Below are 27,118 nucleotides of genomic sequence, written 5' to 3'. Positions count from 1 at the left end.
TTATCTAGCTAGCACTCACAGAATCCTCACAAGGTGTCTTGGTGCTAGAATTCTTGGGTAGAGGTTACAGCCATACATGATAGTATGTAAAGAGTCTTCAGAGGATTCAGGCCAAAAAAAAAGCTACCTCTATTGGTTTACTCACTTGAAAGGGTGTTAAATCATCCAATTTTTAATATTGAAAGTAATAGCCATCATTCATTGAGTAGGCTTTTATATGCATCATCTTATTCTGACCTACCTTAACTCTGCAACTCTTGAAGTAGATATTCCTGTCATTACATCTTAGATGTGAAAATGGAGTCTCAGAGCAGGTAACTGGCTCAGGATCACACAGCTGATAAGAGGCAGTGCCCAAATTTCAAAACCAAATCTGCTGGACAAAACCCACACTCTTTCCCTTCTATCACACTGCTGCCATAGATAGACAAAGAGGGGAGTGAGGAGCAGAGAAAATGAGATAAGGGAAGGAAGGAAGGGAGGAAGGAAGGGAGAGGGAGGATTGATTCTCCAAAAGGAAGTACAAATTATCATCAGCAATTAATATTATGGATATTATGTCTTGAGTTCTTTGCAAAGAAACTTTGACTTTCTACAATTAGGCCTTTGAGATGACATTCTGTAAAGTAGGAAATCCTCTTAAAGACCCAGAGCTTCTCAAGAACAGAGGCTGTGTCTAGGTAATGTCGGCATCCTTGGGGTATGGCATAAGACTTGAAATGGAGTAAATCCCAAATAAATGCTTCTAGAATGAATCTTTGAATGAGTAAATAAATGAATGTCTTTTATAATGGAAGGAGGCAGAAGAGGCACTTAGCTGTTTGCAAAATTAAACATCTTACAATATACTGTATATGTATTTTTTAACCACATGATTGAATCACAGAATCATAACGCAGAATAGGACCTAATGGACTCCCTTGTGCAGTATTTATGTATTAAATTAAGAAACTAAAGCACAAAATTTCAAAGCTAACTGATAACAGAATCTAGAGCTATAGTCACTGAGCACTCTTTAAAATATACCTATCCTTAGATTTTTGCCACCTACTGAATAAAAGCATTAATCTACTCCACAGAATCATCCTAACTTCTTTATAGTTTGATACATAGGATATATGTGTATATGGATATGTGAATATACATATACACACATATAAATATTTGCAGAACCATTTACTTTAAGAAAATATTGAAGTTAATTGTTTATTTGCACATCGCAATTGATAAAGATCAATGTTAGCCAGGAATTTATAAATGGCAGAAAGCCAAAGACAAGTTCTTTGCTTTGAGAACCACCCATGTAGTAATCCTCACGCGGATTAGTGTTTCAGAAAGGAAACTGCATGGCCAGTCAGTCACCAGCCAGCAAAGAAGAAAAGACTTTTCATACATACAATATATACTTTTATATACATTATTCTAAAAAACACTTTGTACAATTATACATACCTTGTCTTAGTGATTTATGCTCTTAATGTACATTTATTTTGATTCTTAATCATTGAAAATATTTTCTAGTTTACCTGACTTTCTCATTACACCTAACTTTGAGGAGAAGCAATATTTACAAATGTTTCATTTTCTGCATACATAATCATCTAATATCTAACATGATATTCATGGTTTTCTGTCAGTCATTGCACATGTGTCCAGTGTGACTTTTCCCCTAACTGCTTCTTAACCCAGTATTTTGTATCTCAGGCGCATATTAAAATTGTATTGATACAGTGATGTTTTCATGCTTTGAAGAGGGAATGAATTGTTGGCAAAGTTTTGGTAACAAATGGAGGTTACCGTGGAGGTGGTGTAAACCTTGAGCTATGCATGTACCCAAAAGTGCAAAGTTAAGCTAGTGTTGACTGATTGGTGCTAATTAAGGAACGAGGGACAGAAGGGAAGCCCAACTTCGGGTTAGAATATTCAGCTGGTAATGACAGTGTTAAGAAGTTTGGCCCAGTCAGTGACTCAGTTGGTTGAGTGTCGTCCTGTGCTCTGAAAAGTTGCCAGTTCAATTCCCAGTCAGGACACATATCTGGGTTGTGGGTTCAGTCCCGGTCGGGGCATGGAAGGAAAGCAATGAATCGATGTTTCTCTCTGACATCAATGTTTCTCTCTCTCCCCCTCCCTCTCTCCCTGTCCCCACCCTCTCTCTAAGCATGTCTTTGGGTAAGGATTTTAAGACAGAGTTTGAACACTCAATCAGTTCCTTGATATGCAGCAAGGCTCCACATTAGACAGAAACAAGTGGGTTTGGGGGAGGAAAAAAACAAAAACACATTTTTTACAGCAGCTCCAGGGCCCCATAAATTCTAGGGAGCTTCCCCAGAAGCCCAACATAGAAAAACCATAACTCAAGGCTTGTCCTTGACTTAGAGTCACAGCGCATTAAGTATAAACAAGACAGCCTGAGATGGCATTTCCAAATGCAAGCAGAGATCAGTTTGAATATAAGTCCCTCAGGTTTGTTTATATTTGACAGTTTTTTGTTGTAATAATGGAATGAGAACACTTTTTATTTTTTTTATTAGCATAATTACAGGGCTCTCGCAGTTTAATCTTCAAATGGGCAACACAATTACAGAAAGTCTGTGCTAGGTGGTAAACACAGTGAGTGGTAGGCTGTCCTTCCAATAGAACTAGAGAAATCTACCAAAGAAGAAAAAAAAAGGATAGAGCAGAAAGTGGAGGCAGATCGCAGACGGGTCAGAGGGAGGGGGTAGGAGAAAGGCGAGAGAGATCAGCAGCAGGAGGAGGAACAGACAGCAGCAGAGAAAAGGTAAGGAAGGGAGAACAAGGGGGTGTAGTCACAAATGCAGATGCAGAGAGATCGGGAAGATCACAAAGGTGAGACCCAGAGGCGGGGAGGGGGAGGCCGGTGTGGGGGAGGGGGGCGGGAACCGGTGTCCGATGACCCAGGGACCCCACCTCTGCAGGGCAGTGGTAACTTTTCCTGGTGACTGTGTTTGGCAAAAGAGAACATTGCAAGAGGAAGCTTCATGCACTGCTAAATCGTAAGGGTAAAAGATCGGAGAAAGGGATTTTAAAGACTCCGGAATTCTGTGTCTAGGTTCCAGGAACTCCCAGTGCCAAGAACAACAAGGGCTAGTCGGGTATATTTTATTCTGCTGCTGGCAACTGTTAGGGCGGGGAATGCCATCTGCGAGTCCCAGGTCCGGGTTCAGCCTCCAGCGCTGCTTCTCCCTCTCCATCCCGTGCTTATTGATTGAATGCCCGTGGGTCTCATCTCGCAGATGTGGCAGCGCCTGCAGCCCGTCTGTCATGGAACTGGCCCCCAATGTAGAGCGAAGTCCAGTGCAAAGAGCGAGCTGGGTGGGGAGGTGCTGAACTGGCCGCAGGGATGTAAAAGGCTTTGTCTGCTATTGATCAAGGTGCTGGGCAGGCTGAGGAGGGATTGTTGAGCTGTCGGTAATGTGCTAAGTGGCAGACGGGCTGGCCCCTGCACTGAACGATGAGGGTTGAAGGGGGGAGCCCCTAGGGACCAGGACTGGACAGCGTGCCTGTAGGAGGCTGTTAATGGACTGGAAAAGCAAAGTGACCCGCAGTGATGACAGGCACTGGCGGGAGCTGGAGCTGCTGTTGAAAAGACATCCTTCTGTGATACCACGGTGAAGGGAATTGGGTTTGGGGGGGCTGGGGCATGGATTCAGCAGCACCCCGGCCTAGGTGGCTGTCAGGGATATTACCTGCAGTCCTGAGGTTGGGGGCAGCCAGTGCTGTAGGTGGGGGCAGCATAAGTGTGTGTTGTTGGGGCAGGGGTGGGGGAGACCACCGTCTGTGTATCACAGACAGAACGCGTATCCCAGCTCTGATGCTGTGGGAGCTTCTGACCGCTCCGTGCCTCAGTTTCCTCTTTTTAAAAGTTGAGCTCTGCTAAGTTCTCAGGATGATTAGCAATAACAAACTCAGCACAGTACCCTTTTAGCTCAATATTTGGTTACTATCACTATCTTTATTAGTAACCTCCTTCCATCCACATTTAAATTTCTGCAGACAGATTAATGAAAACCAATTTCATGGATTCCTTCCCTCTTTTTTCCCTTTTTTTTTTTTTTTCATTTTTGCTCTCCGGATTCTCCTTTCTCCTCCTTCCCATTACTTACTGAGCTTTTACTTCGTGCAAGGAAGTGACCCAGGGCAGTAGAATGTGATTTCTTGGGTTTTGGGGGAGCGTGGCTTTTTGGCTCTGCTCGCATCCGGAGCCTCGCAGCTAACCATGGAAACTCGGGCTTCTTGGCTGGGGCATTGTTTTAAGGAGTGGTGTTCTCTGCACTAAATTACGAGGGCCGGGAGGAGGGAATTGGTTGTAATTAGGAAAGATTTAAGTCACTGGAAATACATTCCTGACGATGTAAATGGAAAATGTTCGGAGGCTTACAGTATTCCCTTGGGACCGATGGTAAAAGACTGCACACAGTCTTGGCTGCTTTTATGAAGTCCCGGTACATGCCTGAGAGAACAGAGGAAGCAATGATGGAGACGTAATTCTAAAGGTTGCTGTGCTTCCACACTCTTTGGATTTTATGAAGCTTATCTTCTCAGAGGAGTTTTGAACTGACTTGTTGCTTCTTCTGGTTCTCCGATTGACCAGAAAGAAAAAATTTTTAATATATTTTTATTGATTTCAGAGAGGAAAGGAGAGGGAGAGAGCTATAGAAACATCAATAATGAGAATCATCGATTGGCTGCCTCCTGCACGCCCCCTACTGGGGATCGAGCCCACAGCCCAGGCATGTGCCTTTGACCCACGCTCTATCCACTGAGCCAAACCAGCTAGGGCCAGAAAGAAAATTTTTATGAAATCATTGACTCTTAGAGTGAGGGCCATATGTTGTATAGTCCAGCTAGCGCTTCCCCAACGAGACCAAATTCAAGATGGCAACTCCAACCCCACCCTTTAAGGAAAGATAATGTCCCCCCTTTTCAGGGTCCTGCGTGTTTCCTCCATTAGTTCTTCTCTCATCACTTCCTTTTCTAGCTTGTCTTCTTTTTATTATCAGCCCCTGAAGTTAGCCACCAAATCCTTGGTGCACTGCTTAGTAATGCTTTTTTATTTTTTTATTTTTATTTTTTTATTTTATTTTTTATATTTTATTGATTTTTTACAGAGAGGAAGGGAGAGAGATAGAGAGCCAGAAACATCGATGAGAGAGAAACATCGATCAGCTGCCTCCTGCACATCTCCCACTGGGGATGTGCCCGCAACCCAGGTACATGCCCTTGACCGGAATCGAACCTGGGACCCTTCAGTCTGCAGGCCGACGCTCTATCCACTGAGCCAAACCGGTTTCGGCAGTAATGCTTTTTTAGAGGAATAGGAGTCTTTATGAAGCCTAAAACCTCTTCAGAGTAGAGGAAGCACTACATCAGACACATGTAATTACTATCGCTTTCAATGATAATCTATGAAGAAGGGAATTTATGTTCCATCCCAGAAATACAAGAACACTAACACAATAGCTGGTCCTGCCCTTGTGAGGTTTTGGTGACATTTATTCATTAAAGAGTAATTTAAATGGAAAAAGAAAGTGAATTACACAACAATGTGTCATATGATCCATTTTTTAAAACTATAACTATATATGTGCTTTGGCACCTATATATATTCACTCACTTAGACATACCAGGTGCTATTCTGGACATCAGGAATATAGGCGAGGATATTATCTATGTTTGTGTGAGAAATATGTAAAGACAGCATATATTCAATTTATGATCAGTTGTTACCTGAAAGAGTAGGAAAAAAAGGAGATATTCCATTTAATGGCTGTTCTATATTATTGTTTTAAGTAGTTCAAATGAGCTCGAATTATTGCTGTACCTTTTTCTTACTTAAGCCTTTCAGATGTTTTAGGAACGGACCACTTGACAGGTATGTCTCTAGAGACAGTTTTTTCCTTTATTTAACATTGATTTTAATGCTTACAAACAAGGTCAATTGTGCAGAAAAAGAGAAAAAGAATCTTTTCCATCTATACTAGCATCTCATGAAGGCTCATTTGGAATTAGTATACTTATGTGAAAAACAGTGTTGATCCAATATTTTGTATTGCAGATGCTATTACATTTTTGCTAAGACAGTTTTTCACTGTTTATAACCATGTCACAGTTTGCAAGAAATTGAACATACACTGGCTTGCACAATTAATACCAATACTGATCCAAAATCTGACACTTTAGGAACAAAAAATATCTACACCTCCCCACATTTCCGTATCCAATTAAAAACTTGTGTTAGATCTGAAGTCACTGAGGGCAGAGCCATCACTTTCTTCACCAATGCATCCTCCAAACTTAGTACACAGACTGCCACAAAGAAGACACCCAGTGGTGCTTGACTCCTGACTGAATCTATGTGGTGCTTGAAAATTTGATTGTTCCAAATGACTCTGTTTTCCTATAAGCACTCTATTTTCACTTTGCTTTGGCAGCCCTTTTTGTTTTTTTATTGCCAAAGTAACATAAACCTTATGAGAAGGGCAGGTACAGGATAGAGGACATCAATGGTGGAAAAAACACAAACAAACAAAGGGGACATCTGTAATACTTTCAACAATAAAGATAATCCTATATAATAAAGAGCTAATATGTTAATTAGACCAGACAGGGGAACAACCTTCTGGAATGATCTTCTGGAACAACCAGTGGGTGGGGCCATGGGGCCGTGAGGCAGCCGGGATGCAAGGGCTGAGGCAGCCAGGGCCAAAAGGGCCGAGCCCCTTACATGAATTTCGTGCATCGGGCCTCTAATCCTATATAATAAAAGCCTAATATGCTAAGTGTCTGGTCATCCAGTTGGCTGTTCAACCAATCAAAGAGTAACATGCTAATGAATGCTAAGGTTGCTCAAGTGCTCACTATGACGTGCACTGACCACCAGGAGGCAGACAATTGACAGGTCCACCAGTTGCTATGACATGCACTGACCTCGAAGGCAGATGCTCTGACTAGTAGGTTTGCTTATTGCTGGGGTCTGGCCAATCAGGACTGAGCAAGACGGTCCAGACACACCCTGGAGCCCTCCTGTGGTCTTTCTCTGGCTGGTCAACCCCCCACATCCCTCCCTGGCCCGGATCGTGCACCAGTGGGGTCCCTCAGCCTGGCCTGCACCCTCTCGCAATCTGGGACCCCTCAGAGGATGTCGGAGATCTGGTTTCGGCCTGGCGGTGGGACGACCAATTGCTATGATACGCACTGACCACCAGGGGGCAGACGCTCAGCGCAGGAGCTGACCCTTGGTGGTCAGTGCATTCCCACAGGGGGAGCGCCACTCAGCCCAAAGCCAGGCTCATGGCTGGTGAGCACAGTGGCAGTGGTGAGAGCCTCTTCCGCCTCCGAGGTAGTGCTAAGGATATCCTACTGACAGCTTAGGCCCGCTCCCTGTGAGGAGCGAGACTAAGCCATCAATCGGGCATCCCCTGAGGGCTCTCAAGACTGTAAGAGGGCGCAGTCCAGGCTGAAGGACTCCCCGCCCACCCCCCGCCACCCCCCCCCCCGGGCCAGTGCATGAATTTCATGCACTGGGCCTCTAGTTATAAATAAATAAACAAATAAATAAGTAAAACAAAGTAACACAAACCTTAAACTCAGTAGTGAAAACTTTTTATATACCTTCTAAAGTTGTTATGACAATACATGTTACTTAAAAATTATTCAGATACTACTAAAGGCTGTAAAATAAAATGCAATCCCTTTTCTCTTCTTTGTGGTTCTCCCCCACTATGGCCTCAACACCATAGCCCTTTGAAACTGCCACTAGCATTTAGCATTTGGTTGTGTAAACTATTCTCCATCAGATCATATACCCTTTATTTAAGCAAGCAGGATTATCTATACATACAGTTTGCAACTTGCTTGTCTTTAATGGAGCAAATATAGCCTGGACATTTTTCAGTATCAGAATATTAGGCATGTTTGCCATTGCTGTTGATGATTGCATAGTATTCTATTATGTGGATCTTTAATAATTCATTGAATCAATTCCCTATTGATAGTGTTTTTAATAGTTGATTACATTTAGGATAGTTTAATTTCAGAAACCACAAGAAAACTAAGTGTGGGTTTGTTTTTTTTAAAATAACTAAGCATTTGCAGTCAGTCTGCTGATTTCAAAAGGGAAAGCATGCTGAGCAAACTCCGAAGGTGGCTCTCATTACCACCGTCCATCAAGGAAAGACCTCAGCTTTAAATGTGACCCTAAGCTAAAGGAATCTGTCAGCCTGGAGACATACACACATCTCATGCCGGAATAGAGGGCTTAGAGGTTGAGGTGAGAAGCAGATCTTTCAGGGCAGGATTTTCCTCACCCCCCAGAGTTTGACCCTTTGCCTGAGCAGTTTTGGAGCTCAGGTGATACAGAGGTGAGTGAATCCTTAGCAAAAGTATTTTCAAGGGCCCCAAGACATGGAATGGGGGCTTCAAGGATTTCTCCATCATGATACCCGAAGAGACATTTGGATCAACAGAGACCCATGCACAAAGCACCCAGGAATGAAGAGACTGGATCTGTCATGGGATGTATGCGTCACTGTTGTCATGTTTACGCATTTCCTTTCAATGTATATCTCAAAGGAAGTTCCCAAGTCATTCTGCCAAACCCTAATTGGCAATAAAGCCCCAAAGGGACAGAGAGTTTGTAAACAGCGAAGCCACAGCGCGACCTGAGAGTTGAAATCAAATATAGCATGAATGAAGGGCCAGCCAGAGTGCATCCAAGAACAAAAGAGCTACTTCTACACAAGGGGTGCCCTCTTCTGACTCAAAATTCCTGAGCCTACCCTCAAAGATTCTGATCCATGAGTCCAGATAATCAACCATTCTCTCCCTATATGGCAAATGCCTTCTGAAAATGCCTCTGATCAGTACCTTGCTGTTAATAAACATGCAATAAGTGGTAATGATTTAAATAAAATTGTGTGATCTAACAGCTATAAGAATTTATTATCTCAAGAAATATTAAGTATCTAGATAGTGTTCCAAATATCAGAGGTTTAGAGGTAAAAGAGACAAAGTCCCAACTCACAGGAAACATTTCTTGGGGTGGGTGAGATAAAAAAATATCAGATAGGCCTAAGTGTGAACCATGTCCCATGTGGCTTAGGGTTCAGGATCTGGAGAAGGGCCACACACAAATGACAGAGACGAGACAAGAAATAATAATTTGGAAATAATGGGGGACAGGCGGAGAGTCCAACGCAAGGGGAAGGACTTCACTGGTGCCCAGGCCTTTCCAACCTTTTATTCAATTTTGGATACACATATAGCCCTTAGTCAGGCAGGCAATTCCGGTAACAGACAGACTATCTTAAAGGTCAGTAAATATTAGTAAAGATTTCTCTGAGACTATTTGGTCAGGAAATGGCTTGAGCTACCATTGTCTCCACTAAAGAATCTGTGCATAGCTCTGGCCCTTGCCAGAGCTCAAGGTTCACCAGTGTTCCAGACTCCTTGTTTACACTTCTCTGATAGTGAATACAATTGGTAGCTTCCAACAGGCCTAAGTTCTATAAGAAATTAAAACAGGAAGTTAAAGATAGGCTGGAAAGCTTCTTTAAATGGGGAAGTCAGCAAAGAGCTCTCTGAGGAACTGGTCTTTAATCTGAGACTTATGAACATAAGGGATCAAATGTGAGAGGATGTAGCGGGGAGCGCTATCATCAGAAAGACAGCTGCTACAAGTGCCCAAGGCTGGAGGAAGTTGGATTAGGCAAAGCAAAATGAAGACCCTATAGCTATGACAAGTGAAAAGGGTAGACAGTGGAATGAGATAGAATCAGAAGGATGAGTTGAGGTTAAGGGGAGGTGTTTGGACTTTATTCAAAGTACAAGAAGCCAATGGGGAAAAAATTAACAAGACATAGACATGACCTGATATATATTTTGAAAAGATCATTCTGACTGGTGTCTCAAAAATGGATAGAGGAGAGTAGGGAGCCAGAGTGAGAGCAGAAAGCCCAATAAAGAAGCTCTTGCACTGTCCCTGGGAGTAATGGTAGAGTTGGAGAAAAGTGGATGGACCTGAAATATGGTTTGGAGCTGGAGTAAACAAACATGCTGATGGGTTACATGGGGAGGTGGGAGGGAAAGAGAATTAAGGTTGGCACATGGGTTCTGGTTTGAGTGGTTGATGTCTGTATTACTCTTTGCTGAAAGTGGAAAAATTCCCCAGAAACAGGTTTGGAAGAAAATTAAGAGTTTGCCGTTCAGCATGATGAGTTTGAAAAATCTTAGACATCCAACTGGAGAGGTCAGGTAAGCCAATAGATTTACAAATCTAGAGTTAAGAGAAAAGCCAGAGCTGGAGATACTAGCATCATCTTATATTTGTGTAACATATATAAGGAAGGTTTCAACTAGTTTTTATTTACATCTATATAATAAAAGCCTAAGTGACTGTTACAGTGGAATGACCAGAACGACCAGTCACTATGATGCGCACTGACCACCAGGGGGCAGACGCTCAACACAGGAGCTGCCCCTTGGTGGTCAGTGCGCTCCCACAGGGAGAGTGCTGCTCAACCAGAAGCTGGGCTCATGGCTGGCGAGCGCAGCGGCAGTGGAGTGGAGGAAGCCTCTCCTGCCTCCGAGGCAGCGCTAAGGAGCAGTGAGCTGAGCAGTAAGGAGCAATGAGCAGGCAGGCGATAAGGAGCAAGGAGTCCCAGACTGCAAGAGGGATGTCCACCTGCCAGCTTAGGTGAGAGGGCACAGGCCGGACTGAGGGACCCCCCCCCCCCTCCAGTGCATGAATTTCATGCACTGGGCCTCTAGTATTCTTATAAAGATAGTTACCTGATCACTCAAAAATGCATGAATCCTAAAAGTTGTTTATTGTGTTTTGACCAGTAGTAAGTAGGTTCAGGTGGCCAAATTATATCTTACCATTTTTAATGAAAGACTCTAAAATGATCAATCCTCTATAAACACCCTAGTAAACCAAAACATTTTTAAAGACATTTTTTAATATATGCCCATTTTTGCATCAGCAAACCATATTTAAAAGGGAGTTAATTTCAACTGCTGAGACATGCAAATATCCAATATCAGTTTTCATTTTGCCTCTGCTCCAGGATTCTGGCCTTGAGCTCTCATGCAGCTACTGTCAGAAATGTTATCACTCTCCACCGAGTGTAACAGCCTCCAGCAGGAGAAGGGAACTTAATTAGAAATTTCCACTTGAAATTCAATTTATAATTCGTTCACTCTGAGATGCGCTAGAGGGTATTTCAAAAGTTTAGTGCTGAAATGCTGAATGAACTGTTTGTTTTTCTCACATTGTCACCAAAACACACTTCACACATAGACTATATTGGTTTATTAAGCACAGGAAGGGAACACAGAGATTTAGCATGAGGTTCTCTTTCTAGAGGAAGAAACTGAGGCCCAGAGAGGTAAAGGGACTGCCCAGAGTGAAATAAACTAACAGCAGGATGGAACAGCAACTCCGGACTCCTGACTCCTAGGATTGCTTTCTAGAGCACCAGGCCTCCTCTCGCAGTGTCCATAACCCTGGCACTGCTCCTGGGCCTACTGGGTTTTTTATTGAATAATTTTATACTAGCCCAGATCATCCATTGTGTGTGTCAGGGGAGGGTTCCATAATAGCTAACAATTATATGTCCATCTATATCCAGGCCCTATTGTGTTTTACATGCAATAACTAAACTAGCCTTACAAAAACTCTGTGAAATGGACATGCTTATTATCCTCTTTTTGTACAACAAAATTCTTCTAGCCAACCAGGTATGTCTCAGTTGGTTAAGCATCATCCTGTGTACCAGGAGGTCATGGTTCCATTCCTGGTCAGGGCACATGCCCAGGTTGTGGGTTCAATCCCCAATAGGAAGCATGCAGGAGGCAGGTGATTGATATTCCTCTCTCATCAACATTTCTCTTTCTCTCTCCCTCTCACTTCCTCTCTCTAAAATCAATACAAACATATATTTTTTTAAAAAAAACTCTTTTTACATCTGGGTCTAGTCAAATCAGGGCACTCACCTTAGAAATATCAAGGCTAAAATGATTATTAATATTAACTATTTTACTAAGCTCCAGATAGATACTTTCCAACTACCTGCAAGATGTCCAATTGACACAACAAACTCAACATGTCTTAAAATGAATTATCTCTTGTCCAAACCTGCTTTTTGCCCTGTGTCCCCATCTTGATTAATGGTATCATCCCCGCTCTAATCACCTTTCTCTCCTCTCCCATTTCTAATCCATTCAACACTATAAATATTATTTAAGCTCTATTTGGATCCCAGAGATACTTGAGGAGAATAGCTGTGTAGAACCTCCCTCTGTGTCCTTTCTCAAGTCTGTCCCCATTTCCCACTGTCAATTCAATTATCATTTTTCTTATTCAGCTCTTCATCATCTACCATTTGTAATATTGCAATCATTTCCCATGTGATTATCCTATTTTTGATTAGTTCTTCAACCCCAACATTTTACAGTTGTCATAGTTGCCCCACCTGCAACATAAATCAACTTGTGTTCATTGCCTCTGTAAAGCCCTCCTGGCTACTTATTATTATTATTATTATTATTATTATTTTAATCCTCAGCCAAGGATATTTTTCCACTGATTTTTAGAGAGTGGAAGAGAGAGGGAAAGACAGAGAGAAACATCAATGTGAGAGAAACACATCAATTGGTTGCTTCCTGCACGAGCCCCGACCAGGCCCGGGCCAGGGAGAAGCCTGCAACTGAGGTATGTGCCCTTGATCTGAATCGAACCCAGGACCCTTCCGTTTGCAGGCTGATGTTCTATTCACTGAGCCAAACCAGCTAGGGCTCTCCTGGCCACTTGTTTACAAAACTTCTTAACCTGACATTCAGGGTCCACTTCTGCTCAAACCATTTTTCTTTTCTCTCTCTCCATGCTCTATGTCAACTACCCCAGCCCACTCAACTATTCAGGATTAAGTGGTATATTTATAGTTTCCTTGCTTCCCTCGTATGTATGTGATAAGGATCGGGTCATACATGTGAATGCTTTTATTATATTTGTTGTTTATATCTCACCTTGTTGGGTAAGAAATGTAAGGTGGGAAAACAGCTTTCTCACTGTAAAACACTTTTGAGATGTTATTTTTAACCCAGGGAAAGCATTGAATTCTGAATCACAGGAGACCCTAGAGATGGTGGGGCCGAGCACCTTCCATTTTCCATGGCAGTTTAGCCACTGGCCCGAGTCAGTTAGTGGCTGACTTAGCAACTGAACCGATTTCCACTTCACTGCATCGCATCACTTCAGGAAAATGAAAATAGTATTTTTTCCTCTTGAGAAAAGATGGAGCCTTCTACATTTATCTAATTCACTGATAATACATCTTACTGTCTCTAGTCTCTCTGAATAAAGGAGAAAGTGTTTGGATTCTGCCCCAGTTTCTTCCCTGCTGCTCTCCTGCCATGTACCAACCAGACCCCAACAGTGAAGCAATTTGCTTGAAATGGTCCCTTGTGTGTTCTGTACCTGACTTATTTTAATTGAAATCTAGTGCCAATTATCTAGCCTTTCCCACTGGGTCACCCCTTTGTATTTTTTCACAATTAATAATTCAGTTAAAATTGTAGTTTTTAGCTACTCTTAGCTATTCCAAGACAGTCTTCTACCTAATCTATTTCTTAATTTTATCACTGTTAATAAAAGCCACTTAAAGTCTGGGTTTTGTAGATAATGGATATGCTATAATACAAATGGCAACCGTTGATTGAGTACCTACTCAATGTGCCAAGTGTTAAGTACTTTATGTGCATTATATCTAATTATCTAAACAACAACCCAGAAAAGGTAGGGTTAATACTTTTGTTGCAATATGAGGAAACTGAAGGTCAAAGGGGGTTAAGTAACTTACCCAAGTACCAAGGTCATAGAGTTAGTAAGTAATGAGACCAGTATTTTTTTGTTTTTTTGTTTTTTTAATGTATTTTATTGATTTTTTACAGAGAGAAAGGGAGAGGGATAGAGTTAGAAACATCGATGAGAGAGAAACATCGACCAGCTGCCTCCTGCACACCTCCTACTGGGGATGTGCCCGCAACCAAGGTACATGCCCTTGACCGGAATCGAACCCGGGACCCTTCAGTCCGCAGGCTGACGCTCTATCCACTGAGCCAAACCGGTTTTGGCGATGAGACCAGTTTTTGAATCTTGTCCTTCCCAAGTCTAAACCCAGTGTTCTTCTCAAGGCACTGTTTCCATGGCAGGCAGATGACCTGAGCTGGGATGGAAAAGTTCAGCAGCCACAAGCAGTGGTGCTGCCTTCTGAGAAGCATCTCCGAAGGGACCAGTTCGCCTTGGGAGGCTCTGAAAAGGCCTGAAAATAGCACAAGGTTCCTGCATATTCCCTGTATTTCCTATAGCTGCAAGCACTCCTGGTGTATAGGAGTAATGATAAAATAGTATTTCTCAATTCTAAGCTGAGGAATGGTTCCCCATTGCAGTCACAATAAACTCCAAATTCACTAAAGTGGCTTATCATGCCTGTACCCCCAAATCCTTGGGAGGTGGTAATGTGTCATGGTTAGGATTGCAGACTCTTAAACTAGAGTGCCTGGGTTTCATTCCTGGCTCTGCCATTATTAGCAGTGAAACCTTGGGCAAGTTATGTAATCTGTCTATGCCCCAGTGGACTACTCTAGCAAATGAGCATTGTTATGTGTTCTTACATCATAGAGCTGGTATAAGTGTTAAGAGAATAGATATATAGAAAATGCTTAGAACTGTGCCTGTCAGCTATCACCATCATCATCACCACTACCACCATCATCATCATCATCCATCCCATCACCTTCATTTCTCCTACTTTATCGCTCACCTCTTTCCCACTCTACTGCTCTGCCCTTCAGTAACAACTACTTTCTTTTCTTCAGATATGCCAGACCCTCTCTCACTTCCACACCATCTTATCTGCTTCCCTCTCTTCCTCAAATATTGCTACTCCTCTGCCCATCCCTTTCTCCACAGCCCTTCCTGGATAACTCATTCAGATCTTGTTTCTGATGTCACTTCTTCCAAAAAGCCTTCTCGGACCTCTTCATACTTCTGTAGGGGCCCCTCCTTTGGGTCCCAGAGCATTCTGATCTTTTTGTGTCATAGTACTTATCACAAGGTGCTTAATTGTGTGTTTACCTGTCATTGTCCTCTATTGGGTGGTCAATGGCTCAACAATGGTTATGTGTCATTCTGGTTCACTCCTTCTCTTAAATTAGAAGAGGAGATTACTGTAATGGGTATTTTAAAGAAACAGAATTTATGTGAGCACTGTGTTTAGCTCTAGACACTATACAAGGAGCACATTAAAGGAAAATAATTATTGTGACTGTCCAAGCTGTCATAATTGACCTCATATGATCTCTGCTGAGTTTGATGAGGTATTAAATAATATAAAGTTGCTAAAAATAACACTCATAAGGGCCATCCCAAAATGGGACAGACTATAAAGGAGAGAGTTCCCTGTGACTGGAGGCATGCAAGCAGAGGCAAATTGTCCCTTGATGAGAATGATATGATGGGATGGGGAAGGGAGTGAGGTTGTTTAACCTGGAAAAGAGAAAACTGTCTTCAAATATTAGAAAGATTTGAACCCTATGTAATCTCATTAGCCAATATCACCCCAATAAATTTAATTTTTAGAATATTAGAAAGCATATCATATGAAAAAGAAATCATAAAAAGAAGATTCTGCAAACTCTCAGAGGATAGGACTAGAAGCAATAGGTGAAAAGTACCAGGAAGATGATTTAGTTTCAACACAAAGAACTTTTTTATTGCTGGAGCTGACCCCAAGAGGAATGGATTTTCCTGAAAGATACTTAGTTCTTTATCAGCATGGACCAAGGGGCAAAAAACGTAGATGACCATTGGCCTGGAATAACATAGTGTGACTATCTTTATCACTCATTCACTTGCCTATTCACTCACCTCTTCACCTACTATATCCCAGGCACTTCGCTAAGGACACAAGTTCCAATGAGACAAGCTCCTGCCTTTAGGAGTTAACAAAAAAGCACATTCCACTGGTCCTTTCAGTCTGAATCTTGACAGACTAGGAGAAGTTTTCCAGGTGATGAGAGGGTGGAAAATTATGTTCTAGATAAGGAAAACAGCCTTTGCAAGGATAGAAATTCCTGAATCAGAGAAATATAAAAGTTGAACATGGTGGAGGTGAGGGATAGGGCATATGAATAATGTGGTCATATCACCTTAAAGGTATACATTGGTGGCTGCAGAGGATTACAAAATCTCTCCCCATTTCTGAAATTCTCTCATTATTATATTACTAGAGGCCCGATGCACAAAGATTCGTGCAAGAATGGGCCTTACTTCCCCTGGCTGCCAGCACCGCCTTCGCTCCGGCTGGCCAGAGCCACCTTTCCGCCTTCCCACGCTGCCCAGAGGCCTGGAGCGGCTGGGGCGGTACAGAACGCCTGAGTTGTTGTCCTGCCGTGCCCCCAGGCACTCAGCACCTGTGTATGCAAATTAACCCACCATCTTTGTTGGGTTAATTTGCATACTCAATCCTGATTGGCTGGTGGGTGTTGCAAAGGTATGGTCAATTTGCATCTTCCTCTTTTATTAGTGTGGATTCTTTCTATAATACTAATAAATATATTTCTAAAGAACATACAGTAATTTATTCAGGGAACCTGGAGCCCCAGGCCAAGGGCCCTACTGGCTGAAGTAACAGACATAACGCTCACCTAAAAAAAAAAAAAAGTTAGACTCTGGATATGGTACACCATTCTCCTTCACACCAGCATCTGAAGAAAACCTATATCTACTTGAATTAACCAGAAGTCCTAACTTTCCTATCCATTACTAACTTGGTGTGAAATGGATGTCATAACAAATAGAATTTAATGTTTTCTATGATCCAATGACAGTTGTATACATAAGAAGATGGTAATAGGTGGAATTTTTCTACCCTCCCAAAGCCTTTGTTTCAACCCTACATGTTCTAATCGTTATAAGCTGGGCCATAATGTCTAAACCAGGTTGCTTGAGCCCATGGCTGAGCTGACCAGCATGCCACACCCAATTGTGGGCTGTCAGGCTCAGAGAGCTTGAAAGGCAAACTTCAGAATTAGAATCTTGCAGGCTTAGACCCTCAGAACTAGACCGGATATTGAAGGAAGAACAATAAAAAATGGTAGTAAGAGTTCAAGAGTTTTAGTTAGACTATTTTAAATTCTTAACTTCTTCCAACTATTTAACCTTGCACAAAGTTAGTGACTCTCACCGAGCTCAGTTTTCTTATTTATAAAATCAGAAAAGTAATCCCAGGCTTCTGAAGATTAAATAAGATAATGAATAAATATCCCTCTAGATATCAGCATGCCTGATCATCAGTGAATGTTAACAGTGACTATCATTATTAATCTCAACAGTATTAATGGCATCCATTCTCCCAGTTTATGCTTCAAGAAGAGAAAATTCAAATTGAAGTAGAAAAACAGAAATAATAAATATATGAGTCTGTGTCACCCTTGGTATTTTGAAATGTCATGTCCATGATGTAAACTGCTTTCAAATGCCTCTGAAAATGTTATTTGAGCAAAGATTACTGATAAAAACTCAAGCCACAGGGAGAGACATAAGAAAGAAAGTGACCTTGAAAAGTTTGAAGGACTGAAAGAGAACATGTGTGCTAAACCCTGGAGGAAAATCAACAGGGCCCCGGGCGATGTATGGTTCAGGATGATGGCAGCATCAAAAGCTCTACAAATGTGGGGGCCCATGTAGAAACAGGCCTATGATGAACAAGATTTCTACTGGACCAGTGGAAAATAAACAGACCCCATCATAGGGAACATCTGCTACAGTGGACGAATCCTGGGCTGAGCAAGAGAAGCCCTAGCTGCACTACTCTGATATGACTTAAGGCAGGTCCCTTCCCCTAATGGGGATCATCTCCAATGTGTAAGTGCTGGGTGAACAAGTTTCTAAGTCTCTCTCAGTACTGAAATTGGGTGTTCTGAAGGAAAAAACCGTATGAACTAACCTGTACACTATATTCCATATTGGTTAATTTCCATTAGATTTTATTTCATCACTGATCATCACAGCTCTTTGAAGAAATACGGTAATATTAGATACTATTTGCTGAATGCCTTTTTGTGCTAGGTTCTGTGTTAAGGGCTTTACAGATATTATCTCATTTATTTCATGCAATATGTAGATATTGTACCCATTTTACAGGTGAGGAAGCTGAGGTTTAGAGAAGTTAAGTGACTTTCCCAAGTTACTTAGATATAACTGGTGAACTCAGGATTCAAACCCAGTTCTCCCTGTCTCTAAATCTTCTGTTTCTTCTCACTATTTCATGCTCCCTCAGTTCACTGAGAAAATTTTAGGGCGTAATTAGAATAGTGAAAGATGTAGAAATTTGATGCTACAAAAGAAAGGTCCAAGAAAGTATGGTTGTTCACCTGGTTCTCACATCAAGCACCAAAATATATTCAATAGATGAAAGAGTATATGGCTAAAAAAACCTGTGCTTGTACTAAAAGAAAACATGGGTGTTTAGTAAATATATCATAGAGGGGGACGATATAACACAAAACTTAAAAGCTAAAAAGGAAAAAAAGTGCTAAATGTGGCTAAATATTTTAAACTTCTATATGACAAGAAATAACATACAAGTGAGAAGCTAAAATAGTTAAATGCAATAACACAAAATACAAACACCAAACTAGTAAGAATATTTATAATAGTTATATGAGATAGAGCACTAATATTTTTAATATATGGATAAAAATTTAAAAGAGCAAACTCTCCAAATAAAAAAAATAAGTAAATTAGCCTAGCCAATGTGACTCTATGGTTGAGCATCAACCTATGAACCAGGAGGTCAATGATGAGAGGAATTGTTGGACAAGAGATTATGTGATCCTTGACTTGTGCATTCAGTTTCCGGTAGACAAAAGCCTGGATGAAATTACTTTTCCTGTCTCTTCCAGCTAAGTCATACTTCTGACCCATCAATGCCTGGACAATCTCTGAAATGACGATTAACTACCAAGGAGTTAATCTGAAATTTTATAGTTCAAAGGGACTGTTAGAATCAAAGAACTCTTTGATTCTAAGAGAGTCAGGAGAGAATTGAGGCTCAGATTGGCGATAGAGCTATTGAGTGGCATGGGCAGGCCATCCCTAGCTCAGCCGGCTTCCCAATTTACAGTGTAATCAATGCTTTCATTAAGGAGTTACCAGAATAGAAAGCCAGGGAAGAGACCATGAAAGTTTTAAAAGTGAATAAGGAGTGCCCAGCTGGCATGCCTCAGTGTTTGAGCATCGACCTATGAACCAGGAGGTCATGGTTCGATTCCCGGTCAGGGCACATGTCCAGGTTGTGGGCTCCATCCCTAGTGCTGAGCTTGCAGGAGGCAGCCAATCAATCATTCTCTCATCATTGATGTTTCTATCTCTCACTCCCTCTCCTTTCCTCTCTTTAATTAATAAAAATATTTTTTAATAAATAAAAGTGAATTAAGGAGACTTTAACAAGGTTACTATGAGATGTCCAGGATGTGGAATTGAGAATGACAGATGTTCCAAGCCTGCTAATGAAACAGAGTAGCAACCCCCCACCCATCCAGAATCATTGTCAAAGAGGATTCATGTGAGGTCAAATAGGATTCTATATTTTATGGGTAGATAAACTAATCAGTTCTTTTATTCTTTTTCATGGGGGGTGGCCATCTTCCCTGTAAATAAAAGGAAGCAGAATTCTGGTATCACCTGCAAAAACTAGCCTCTGCGTAGGTTAGAGAACTGGGCTTACTATGTGCTAGGTTAAAGAACTGGTCTTACTGTGTGCTCTGTTTAAGCAGAAAGGCTTCCTCGGACTTGTCTTACTCACTTTTGTTCCCCACCCACAGTCCCTCTCCTGGGGCAGACAGAGGGCCCTGTCATTGACAAGCACTCAGTAATTACATTGTGTTGATTTAGACCGAATTGATTGGAGAAAGATTTTAGCTTTTGCTTCTCATTAAATTTGACTTCAGAATGAATTTTTCCTCTCGGCAGTTCTGTGCTCGTTTGGAGATGCTCTGTTTCTCTTCTGGCATGGGCCCCAAAATGGGAGTTAGCAACAGCAGCATAAACTGCAGGCATTCTCTATTTCATTTTGTCAGAAGCCACACTGGAATTGTACATGAGAAATGGGGCAGGTGGTCAGATTTATTTTGGAACAAAGCTTGGGCCTATCTGACTGAGCTCAGGATGACAGGATCAGGCTTATGACCAAAGAGGGAGTTTTGGCGGGCAGCCAGTCTGGTGAGATTGTGTACAGTGTCCCTAGAACCCTATCTGAATATATTAATCTGTCAGTGCATGCTTGTCTATGCACATTACATGTGTCTCTCTTTATTACCCTGTTTTCCCTCTAATTTTGCAGGCTTCTATCCACCCCAGAAATCTAGGAAGCTCACAGAGGATATGAAATACACACACTGAGAGCCTAGTCGCCGTGGGCATACAAAAGTGTTTCAACCTGGTCAGGCCATAGCACAAACACCACAAGATGAAATTTCATGTGTCTGCTGCCTAAAATTTCTCAGGAGCATAACACACAAATGCCTCGGTAGGACATGAGGGGTTTTGAGGCAGGTGACATAATCTTAAACAGACTCTCCGTTTTGGGAAACTTTTTCCTTCTGTCGATCAGAATAATGTGCCTTATGAAACACCAACATTCTCTGGCTTCCTGTCTTTCAGGTGAATGGCATTGACCTCCGGGGAGCATCCCACGAACAGGCTGCTGCTGCACTGAAGGGGGCTGGACAGACAGTGACGATCATAGCACAATACCAACCTGAAGGTCAGTGAGCACCCAGACGTCTAACGTTCTGATATGTGAGCGCATGAATGTGGACCCGCGTTTCTGATCGCCCGTGTTCACTAGTCACTGCCAACAGGGAAAATCAGTGCTTTAGATGCCTAGGACATGAGGCTGTGTTACCCTTCATCTTCCAAGGAAAACTTCAGCCAGTTAGAAAGGTCTGTTTGAAATACAAATTCAAATAAATAACAACCAGCATCAGCTTTATTTCATTTGTATTCTTACCTGATACATACTTTTTGGTCAGCAATAAACACTATAAAAACAGTTGAATTTTAGGAAGCAAGGGGGAAGAGATTTAATCCACAGAAACAGACCATGATCAGTAGATCATATTCTCTCCTTGTAGCATTAATTCTTTGACACTAACATGGTTTGGGATGCCCTTGATGTGGATTTATTTTTTATTTTCATTTTTACTTTTGCCTTTTCTGCTACACTATCACGTGTTTGGAATGCATCACTATCAACCCTGAGATGTGGTGAGATGTCATAAATCCTATTAGCCTCCTGAGCCCTGATGAGATATCCTAAATTGGATTAGCTGTACCCTGGTCTTTGGTTTGTTTCAACATCTGTTTCTGTGATCAGAATGAGGAACAATGAGACAACTGGAATGTTTTCTACTGAAGTTGATTTCTTAGCAGACTTGTGGGTAGAATGTTCCTTTGTTCATGAAACATAGTTAAGCGCACCATTGTGGGCTAGACTCTGTACAACATATCAGAGGCATCGGCTTCTGTCTTCAAGAAATATGGTTAATTGCTTTTGCTCTACATGGCTAGCAAACAGGAGTATTAAATGGCCAAACATGAAAACACAAGATGCCATCAAGGAAGAGCCTTTGTGCCTATGGGTAAATGGAGCTTCTTTGGCCTCTCAAGTGATTCTTTCTTAAAGTCAGTTGGTCTATTGTTGTTTGGAACACTGATGTTTCTGTCTTGCCTGTGGCATCTTAGATTTTACCATTCATGGTGGCCAACCACTGTTTACCTGAGAATAGAGTAAACATTCTGCCCAGTGTGTTTTGATACATTGCTTTCACTTTGCCTGGCTTTAGAATTAGACTGTGCAATTGTTATACAAAAAGATATATAATTAAATGCATTCTCATATTGCCCTAGCCCAGATGCAGCTAGAGAGGCTGGGGAAGAAGGGATAGACCAGTGAAATAAAGATAAAATTTATATATATATAAAATCTTCTTCTGGGGGAAAAATACTAATGATGATAACACCAAGGGAACATGTTCTTCCTAGACAGTTTTGGGAAGCCTTTCTAATTCTTAAAAAGGAATCTCTTCTAATAGGAATATATGATTCCAAAAGTATCCATTGTAAAACAGAAAATGAAGAAATCTGGGTTAGCACAATCTGATGAACAAATTCTGCTTCATAGAGCATAAAAACTTTTCCATGGGATTCTTTCTTGATAGCTGTGTTCTTTCTGTCTCATAACCTGGCACCTGGCCTAAATAACCCTGGGCTGTTTTCCCATTTTGGAAGAATTTCATCTCAAACAATTCTGTAGACTGATGAGATGGTCAGAACTATAGTTGCACCAATCAGAAGCTCTTGATAGTGAAGACAGCCATTCAAATAACCTTGAACAGAATGATTTCAAGCCTTAAACGCTACAATAAAGGACAACCAGCTTGTCCTAGTTCTATCAGCATAAATCATCTTTAGCTTCAACTTAGGTTCCTTTAAGCAATATTCTTAACTTAGATACTGTGTTGTACTTTATCAAGATGCCTGTTCAAAGCATGTCTTATCACATAAATCAATTTTTAAAGCGCTTCTAATGAACCCTGAAAATAACAAACAAGAAGCTTATTTTAAAATGCCAAAGTACAGGTCAGATTCACAGAATGCCTTCCCCATTTTAACATTTTAACTGTATTGTCATTTGTTGCAGCTTTAAATTGGTTGGAAATGTAGTTATGCAACATCAAGCAAGTATTTTTCTTTATTTTTCTTTCTTTTTTTTTCTTACAAATTTAAATGTTCAACTAAGCCTATTCTACCTATTATTTGAAATGGAAGACTGATTGCATTGTTGCCGAGGTCCTTTAGGGACGTTTAAATTATACAACAGCTTTAGGAAATAATGAACAATTTTCTTTTAAAATAACAAGTGGAAAGATGAGTACGTCATGAGATTCCATTAAGAAATTCTCACCACGTCCCCTTCATTTGCACCAGTATTGTGAGGTGTCCATGCTAAGACGCATTTTATTGACATCTCTTTTGGTATGGTTAAGAACCACCCTTCCAGTAAGTATGTTTTTCAGTTACATTCAAATGCTTTTACTAGGAATATTCTAGCTGCCTTGCTCAGTATTACCAAATATACAGAAAATGTGGTCCTTGACCCCATCCCAAGTCTTTGTCATTAAGAATTTTTTATCTTGCCCTAACCGGTTTGGTTAAGTGGATAGAGCGTTGGCCTTCGGACTGAAGGGTCCCAGACTCGATTCCAATCAAGGGCATGTACCTTGGTTGTGGGCACATCCCCAGTAGCGGGTGTGCAGGAGGCAGCTGATTGATGTTCCTCTCTCATCGATGTTTCTAACTCTCTATCCCTCTCCCTTCCTCTCTGTAAAAATCAATAAAATATATTTTTTTAAAAAAGATTTTTTTTATCTTATTGAGGAGAAAGGACTTAGGCACATTTAGTAGAGATTGGTTCCTGATGACATAGGACCAAAATTGTATGATAACGGTACCACTTGTACAAATCATGAAACATCAGAGAATGGATAAACCTGCAGGAGTTAGAACAGTACAAATAGTACCTAATGGAAATAAGGGAATAGATCCAAACCTTGAAGAATGGATGGGATTTCTGTCCAGGAGAGGAGGGAGAAAGAATATCTTGCTAAACTCCACCAGACTGTGAAATCCATTCGTGCAGAGAGAAAACCTATATTTTGTTCACTGATAAATCGTCCTTCAGTATTGTGCTATAATTGGTATTTCTTAAAGAGTTGCTGAACTAATGAATAAAAGTTTACCATTTTTCAGTATTTGAATTTCCACTTGAAGGTAATTAAAGATTGAAGAGATTCATTTTTGCTACTTGCATTTTTAATTTTGGCTTCAAAGCAGAAAACAAGTGCTAAACAAGTGGGTGTCGCAAGATTTAAAACCATTTTCAATTGTGTTTTTCATAGTACTTGGCATATTTTTTAAAATAATTATAAATAATTTATAAATATCATAAGGTAGCAATAAGTGTTTTTCTTGGCAAGTTTCACTCACCCATATCCACTAACATCATCCTTTTTAAATATATATATTTTTTATTGATTTTAGAAAGAGAGGAAGGCAGAAGGAGAGAGAAAGAGAAACATTGATCAGCTGCCTCCTGCAAGCCCCCTATTGGGGATGGAGCCCACACCCAGGCATTTGTCCTGATGGGAAATTGAACTGATGACCTCTCGGTGCATGGGATGACACTCGATCAACTCAGCCACACCAGCTTGCTGGGGTATTATCCTGTATCTACTAGGGTTCAGGAATCTGAAGAAGGGGCTGCGAGTAAATTAACTAAGAGACTAGACATGAAATATAAATTTGGAAGGCATTTTTCGGGGGAGCCAGGGAAGGCATAGCTTTAGTAGCTAAGTTCCCTGAATCTCTGGACCCCTAGCTTTTTATTAACACATTTTGCCCTATAGCAAAGCAGATATACATATCAAAGGTAAGGTTTGGTAAACAGTTAAAAAATTATCATGTTGGGGCAGTGGTCGGCAAACTGCGGCTCGCGAGCCACATGCAGCTCTTTGGCCCCTGGAGTGTAGCTCTTCCACAAAATACCAACTTCTGCACATGGGCCTTGAAGTTTCAATCGCACTGTACGTGCGTGCCTGCACGTGGTATTTTGTGGAAGAGCCACACTCAAGGGGCCGCATGTGGCTCGTGAGCCGCAGTTTGCCGACCACTGGGTTGGGGAAACTGCCCTCAGCTGTCTGGCAGCAGACAATAATATATGCAGATCTTCAGCCCTGCTGAAAGAGTCCATTCAACTTTTTGAGGACTTCTGCATTTATTATGACCCTGCTGGAATTAGCCTCCAGCACCAACCAGGGCCAATATCATCCTTTTTCCTCATCCTCTACTGCTGCTGCATAAGACTGCTCCCTGTTCCTACACTTGATTCTGAATTGTCATGTTTCTGGGCCTTTGCTCATGTGGGTTCCTCTACCTGGAATTCCCTTTTCTCCCTTTCCACCAGTAGGACTCCTAGTCATTTTGAGGACCTTCAGATGTCAGTTCCACTAAGAAACTCTTTATTCTGCTAAAACAACATCAATTGATTATTTCTATGAGCTCCCTAGATCTGTATTCAGGTACCTGGTTTACCCCTTATCATGATTTGCACATTTCTCTACTCAAGTTAGCTTCTAGAGGGCAAGGACCCCTCTATCTCTCATTTTATCTCCCACGTTAATTTGCTCAATATGAACTTGACTGTTCTTAATTTAAGAGTTATCAAATGGTTCTCCCTTTGTTTTAGAAGTGTAATATATATCTTTAGTGTGTTGGCCAATATTAATAATAGGTACTTAAGAAATAATTGATTTAAAAAAAAGAAGTAATTGATGAGTAAATATTGAATGAACAGCCTAGAGTTTTGATATTAGATACAAAAATGTTAAGAATCCAAGGAATGGACAGTTGGTGTTGATGCAATTTGTAGATGGTGCCTCTTTGGTTTTTGTTACAAAATTGCAGAAAATTTACACATGTTGCTCTATAACATAGCACAAAGAATAGATGATTAAGGCTCTAACATTTTTTAAAGTTCTAAACTCTACTTTAACAGCATTAATAAATAAAAACGGTAATGATTACAACCTAATTGTACACTTGACACAACCTCTGTGTCAGAATGGGGCAAATCTTTATATCACGTGTTACCTTCTCACTAGTATAATAATACCTATACTTAGTGTGAGACTACTGACTGGAGTTGAAATCATAAACCACCAGATATTCACTAAGAGCCAAGTGAATGATATAAATTGTTGTATAAAGTGCAAAATGAAGACAATTAATGACCAAGCTATTCCTATGAAAGTCACCAATATCCACTTGCCTTTAATCTGTCTACTCAGGGCATTGTTGGGAACACTTCAAGGGCTTCAGAAGTGCTTGCAAGTAAAAAAGAGGAAGTTGATGGTGGTCCCCATCAGCCAGCAGGTACTTGAGTAGATAGTGGAGGGACGTGTTTTCCTTCACGTCTTATTCTTTAACAGAATACTACTTGAGTTCCTAAAAGAAAAGTCCAAAGGACAGAGTTGTTTATTGCCTGGAGATTTATAAGTGTGGTATGGTTGATGGTGTTGTGATAGAATGGCCATGTGGTTCATATATAATTCATTCATTCAATAGACTGAACACTTTATTATGCCTCAGTCAATGTTCTAGGGTAATGCTAAGCAGTGACTCAATATAAATAAATATAACATTTGTCAGATAGTGATAAGTAGTATAAATAAATATGACTAAGGGTAAAGATTATAGTGACAGAGAAATATATGTTGGGCAGGGAAGGCCTTGCGAATAAGATGCTATTTCAGCAGAGACTTAAAAGAAGTGAGGGAGTAAACCTTGGAGGAGGAAATTAATTATTCTAGAGTCTTGGTCTACCAAGAGTGGTCCATGAACTAGCAGCATAAACATCAACCAAGAGCTTGTTAGAACTGCACAATCTCAAGCCCCCATTCAGGCCCACTAAGTCAGAATCTGCATTTTTGTCAAGACCTGCAGGTTATTTGTACATACATTAAAGTTTGAACACTGCTCTAGAATACTCAGGGACACTGTAAGAACTGTCACTTGTCACTATTGAATTGGACTCTACCTGGCATACGGGCAAAGTTATATGAGACTGCGTCACCAGGTTCGATATCTGGCATGCATTACTCAATGATTAGTCATGCTTCATGGTTTTATTAGGGATATGTTGGGCTGCAAGCAATCTAAGTTAATGTGTCATCCACCTCTACTTTGTCTACCCCAGTGGTCGGCAAACTCATTAGTCAACAGAGCCAAATATCAACAGTACAACGATTGAAATTTCTTTTGAGAGCCAAATTTTTTAAACTATATAGGTAGGTACATTCTTATAACTTAATTAGGGTACTCCTTAGGCTTAGGAAGAGCCACACTCAAGGGGCCAAAGAGCCGCATGTGGCTCGAGAGCCGCAGTTTGCCGACCACGGGCTACCCCATCCTCTA

General features: G+C 41.1%; 1 protein-coding gene across 23 annotated transcripts in view; it reads left to right on the top strand.

Moving 5' to 3' along the window:
• Positions 1-27,118, top strand: part of DLG2 (discs large MAGUK scaffold protein 2) — a 1,989,136-nt gene that overhangs the window by 1,661,783 nt on the left and 300,235 nt on the right. For 21 of the 23 annotated variants that reach the window (XM_070425737.1, XM_070425735.1, XM_070425736.1 and 18 more), the window contains one exon: positions 20,747-20,849. In XM_070425737.1, coding sequence (XP_070281838.1) covers positions 20,747-20,849 — 103 coding nt within the window. Of the gene's footprint in view, positions 1-2,662; positions 2,848-20,746; positions 20,850-27,118 lie in introns of those variants that run through there. The other 2 variants (XM_070425759.1, XM_070425760.1) reach the window with 2 other exon arrangements.

Source organism: Myotis yumanensis, unplaced genomic scaffold (genome assembly GCF_028538775.1).
Source record: "Myotis yumanensis isolate MYYU_CA2020_CCGP unplaced genomic scaffold, mMyoYum1.0.hap1 SCAF_10, whole genome shotgun sequence".
Lineage (NCBI taxonomy): Eukaryota > Metazoa > Chordata > Mammalia > Chiroptera > Vespertilionidae > Myotis > Myotis yumanensis.
This window is presented reverse-complemented; position numbering and strand designations above follow the sequence as displayed.